At 44.1% G+C, this 4,460-nt stretch overlaps 1 protein-coding gene across 3 annotated transcripts; it reads left to right on the top strand.

Moving 5' to 3' along the window:
- Window positions 1–946: 946 nt before the first annotated feature.
- LOC308298465 (uncharacterized protein) lies at window positions 947–2,953 on the top strand. 3 transcript variants are annotated; one of them, XM_080742069.1, is made up of 7 exons: window positions 947–976; window positions 1,127–1,197; window positions 1,321–1,398; window positions 1,512–1,591; window positions 1,743–1,829; window positions 1,937–2,014; window positions 2,236–2,953. In XM_080742069.1, the coding sequence occupies exons 4-7, from the start codon at window positions 1,553–1,555 to the stop codon at window positions 2,338–2,340; spliced, it is 309 nt and encodes a 102-aa protein (XP_080598195.1). In that variant the 5' UTR covers window positions 947–976; window positions 1,127–1,197; window positions 1,321–1,398; window positions 1,512–1,552; the 3' UTR covers window positions 2,341–2,953. The 3 variants fall into 3 exon arrangements, with proteins under 3 accessions (XP_080598195.1, XP_080598197.1, XP_080598196.1); XM_080742071.1 differs by lacking the exon at window positions 947–976 and having other exon boundaries at window positions 1,130–1,197; window positions 1,324–1,398; XM_080742070.1 differs by lacking the exon at window positions 947–976 and having other exon boundaries at window positions 1,169–1,398.
- The last annotated feature ends 1,507 nt before the right edge of the window (window positions 2,954–4,460 follow it).

Below are 4,460 nucleotides of genomic sequence, written 5' to 3'. Positions count from 1 at the left end.
ATTGGAGTAAAAGTACTCCAAAGGCACTCAGCTTGTTGTGTATTAAAGTACAATAATTTTGATCTGTGATATAGAGGAGTACAAGTATTGGAAATTGGAAATAATTCAGCTTGTAGTGGAGTAAAAGTAAAATATTTGGATCTGAGATATAGTGGATTAAAAGTATTGGAAATTGATAATACTCTAGTCAAGTACAAATACCTCAATATTGTACTCAAGTACAGTACTTAAGAAAATGTACTTAATTTCTTTACACCATTGTGTTACCCTTGATTTTAACCCTGTATTCTCCTTTTATTTTCAGTACAACATTTCAGGATGATGTATTCTATGGAGGAGCTGTGTGCTTTGGTTAGCGTCAAGTATGTCAGGGGCAGACATGACGAGGCAGAGACTGTACTAGAGAGCAGTGAAAGCAGCGAAGAAGGTTTGTGGGATAAAAAAAAATAGAAAGAAAAATAGGAATAAGTCAGCTCAGTTTAATGATGTGTGTAGTGATTCTGGCTGTGGTGCAACTTGTGTGATTCATTTGGAAATCAAAGTGTTTTAATCATGAATTACAATAATTAGCTGCTGTATTCAGTGTTCTAATGATAATCTGTATCTTTCCAAGATGCACTTGATTGTGACCAAGTTGATGCTGCCAGTGCTGGGTCAGCTGTTTTGATTCAATCTGGGAGTGAAGGTATGTGGTGTGGTGTGTTATGAATTATAGTGCATAGAAACACATATGTGTGGTTTTGTATTGTACCTGCTGTCCTAGTTACAAATCCCTAAACATGCACTAAGTACCCATTTTGAATTGTTGCTGTACTAGTTTCAAACATAGTATTATTACCTTAACACAAATTGTTAATCAGTATCTGCTGTAGTATCACAATCTTAAAAAGTAGCCATTTCATTAATTTGTGTGACCTTTTTCCCCTTTCAGCAGGAGAAGCAGTTGTGGAGGACTCATCAATTGAGGAGATTGAAGGTTTGTCTTTGTCGCACGCACACACACACCCACTGAGAGAGAAGTAAGGTTTGTGGTAAAACAGATTAAGGGCAAAGGATGCAACATCTTGGCAATGTAATTTCTACTTTGCATTCACTGTACATTGTGTTCCTCTTATGTTTTTACCAGAGGGTTTGATTCATCATGGAACCTTAAATTAGAGTTGGATAATCCTGGTGCTGCTGAATCTGGATATGAAGGTAATATTAATAGCTGTATAGAGTCTTTCATACAAAAACATGACGCACACATGTGACACTTTGCATTATTGTCAATGCTGCATGTTTTCTATTTGACATTCAGTCTCTTCTCTTTTTCTGCAGCAGAAGTTGTTGCGCCTCACTCAAATGAGGGAGGCGAAGAAGGAATTGAGGATGACTACTTAAGTGGGGAAGAAGAAGGTTGGTGTAAAACTAACAAGTGCCAGGGAACCGAGGCTATTGGCCAGAGCAAAGCCTGACACTGAATTGCAGGTGTGTTAACATTGCATTCATTTTGTTTCTTTCTTTCCCAGATCCACTCGACCACTAACCCTAACATCTAAACGTGACCAACATGGTGATTCTTCTGGTGCTGCTGAATCTGGATATGAAGGTATTATTATTAATAATCACTGTAATAAACACAAATAGTGACTGCTGAATGTTGCATTTTCATTTTTTTCCTTCAGAATCATACTGTACATGACCAGAAAGCGCCTCACACTTAATGTGAGAACATCTCATATTTCTTTTCTGTTCTTTAGGTGCAGACAGAGTTGAGCCGGACTCAAATGTGGAGGATGAAGATTCTGAAGGAGTTGAGGATGACGACACAAGTGGGGACGAAGAAGGTTTGTGTACAACCAGGCTTAAGTCAGCCAGAGCAAAGAATGCAAAGTCCTAGCAACACTGAATTATGTCAACGTGTGCATTCTGTTTGTTCCTCTTTCTTTCCCAGATCCGCTTGATCGAAACTGGACACCTGAACGTGACCAACATGGTGATTCTCCTGGTGAATCGGAATCTGGAAATGAAGGTGTTGTTGTCATTATTAATATGGACACATGTGTGTAATGTAGTATCTTGCATGGTGCATGTTTGCTATTTAACTCTTTTCTTTCAACTACACATCCATACAGTACACATGTACATACCCACACAGATGTGCACGCAAGGGGCTGCACAGATACACACAGAGAGACTCGCACACTAATGGTCTGAATGACAAATTTTCTCTCTTTTTGTGACACAATATAGGACTTGAGGTGGAAGAAGACTCCTCAGGTGTTGATGCTGGTCTCTGTAGGAAGAGGAGAAATCCAGAGGGCTGGAAGAACAACATCCAGAAGAGGCGTAGAATGATAGGCCAGTCATATCTGGCCTAGGAAGAATAGAGAGTCAGTGTTAAAGGAGGGAAGAAAAATGGGTGTGTCATGTCAGTCTGCAGCCGGCCACAGGTCCAGTAAACTGCACTGCAGAGAAGTGGAAGAGTCGAAGCGAGAAGAGATCTTCAAGTACTTCTGGGAGAAATTAGACTGAGAGAGGAGAGGAAGATTTATGTTGCATCATTGGTAGAGGTGAGCAGTGTAAAGCGACGGAGGACAGGAGCAGAGAAATCCAGGAGGTCGGCATCCATTTTCTGTCACCTTGTCGTAGATGGCAGGAGACTCGGAGTGTGCCAACGCATGTTCCTGTCAACCCTAGGCTTGAAGCAGTGGTCTTTTTTGAAGTGGGTAGGAAGAAGAGGGAAAAGCCCTACTGAGGAAGATAAGCAGAAGCGGGTGAGGGTAAGGAAAGAGGAGTCTGACTTCTTGAAGACCTTCCTTCTGGACCTTCCAAAAGTTCCCTCGCACTACTGCCGGTCCTCGTCCTCTAAGATGTTAGCCTGCTTCCAGACCAGAGACCCCGCCCACTCTCAGAGTGGACTCTTTCTCTGGTCTGGAGCTGAGTACAGGAATCACTTTTTATTTTCGGCTGCTCCAATGAGCGTGGGGGGTGGGGGGTGGGTCTAACGAATATCCAATCCGCGCAGCAGTTGAAACGATTCAAACGAAGTTCACACACAGGCAGGCTGAGGAAGGCACACACACACACACGCACACGCTGAGTTCACCAAGCTGTTTATGTTGATTACATGTTTCTGGTCGCAGTTCTGTCACTGGCACAGACAGAGACACACACACAATCACACACACACAGTCCGCGACCGTGCGTCGCGTCCACCGTGCGTGTCGATCACTCGCGCGCGCTCGCAAAAAAGTCCCTCCCTGTAAATCGCTTAGAATAGAGCACAGTTTCAGACTAAAGCGTGAGCTGAGTCTGAGATCAGGCTACTAAGATGTACCTGGAGCCTGTGTTCAAGTCCATCAATCACCTCCATGCAGAGTATATCCGTTCCAGTGCAGACCATGGCATCCAGGCGCTGTCAAGGCAAGTGTTCACCAGAATGTTTAATGTTTGAATTACTCTCTTTTTCACCCGAAGAAAGACCAGTGTGATACCTGCTGTGCGTTCAAGGCTGGGAACATTGAGGCTGCCACATGGAAGGAGCACTGCAACAAAAAGGACACTGCACAAGCCATGAAGCAGAAGGACAAAGACGAGGCAGGTGAGAAGACCTTGGTGACATGCATGGATCTTCAGGGGCTCCTGCTCTGCTCCAAGCTACAGGCCTCATCCCTCTATTTCAAGACCAAGCTCTGTGTCCATAACTTTACCATGTATGACATGACTTCACATGATGCATCAAATTACTTATGGCATGAGGGTGAAGCTGGTCTCTCTGCCAACGAGTTTGCTTCGTGCATCGTGCACTTCCTCGAAGAACATCCCTCTTATGATGAGTACATCCTGTGCACAGTGTGATTGAGAGAAGACTGAGGAACAGAGACATCTGCGTTCCAGCTGAGTATGTCGTTGCCATCCGGGAAGCCCGTACCAATCCCAGGCCATACCAAGTGAAGTATGTAGACCACACTTTCTTCAAAAACTTCAGCCAGGTGAACCTCTGCAAAGCCATCCGCCCGGGAAAGGTCACTGGGGATCCCACCGTGCATGACCTCCGAGCAATCAGGTATTTGAATACATAATAATGACATGGCTGCGGAAACCAAAACAAACATTATTTAATGAGTATTAAAACCTGACTTTTCTCCCCTGTCACTGTCCTTGTATTCATCCTAGGTACAACGTTGATGGCAGTATGGAGTACAAGATCGACCACTCAGACGCCTGGAAGCCCTACGAGTCCCCATCACTGAGGAAGAAGAGCAACATCACCACAGTGTCCCCACTCTACACCTGCCGCCGCACCATTAAAGCGATGAACTTCAAACATCTGCAAGAAATGAAGCAGGTGTTGCCCAGTGATTTCCATGGCTTCTACAACGCCCTCCGCCATGAGCACGAGGAGTGATGGTTTCTCTGTTTTTCTCTCTCTCCGTCTGACATCACCACATAGAATCGCAAACTTGACTGAATGG

This window comes from Nannobrachium achirus (assembly GCF_963921795.1).
Source record: "Nannobrachium achirus genome assembly, chromosome: 14".
Taxonomy (NCBI): domain Eukaryota; kingdom Metazoa; phylum Chordata; class Actinopteri; order Myctophiformes; family Myctophidae; genus Nannobrachium; species Nannobrachium achirus.
This window is presented reverse-complemented; position numbering and strand designations above follow the sequence as displayed.

Coding starts and splice junctions, on each gene's coding strand:
- LOC308298465 (XM_080742069.1), top strand. CDS start 1,553: ATGGTGATTCTTCTGGTGCTGCTGAATCTGGATATGAAG. Junction 1,830..1,936: donor CACAAGTGGGGACGAAGAAG/GTTTGTGTACAA, acceptor TTTCTTTCCCAG/ATCCGCTTGATCGAAACTGG. Junction 2,015..2,235: donor ATCGGAATCTGGAAATGAAG/GTGTTGTTGTCA, acceptor GACACAATATAG/GACTTGAGGTGGAAGAAGAC.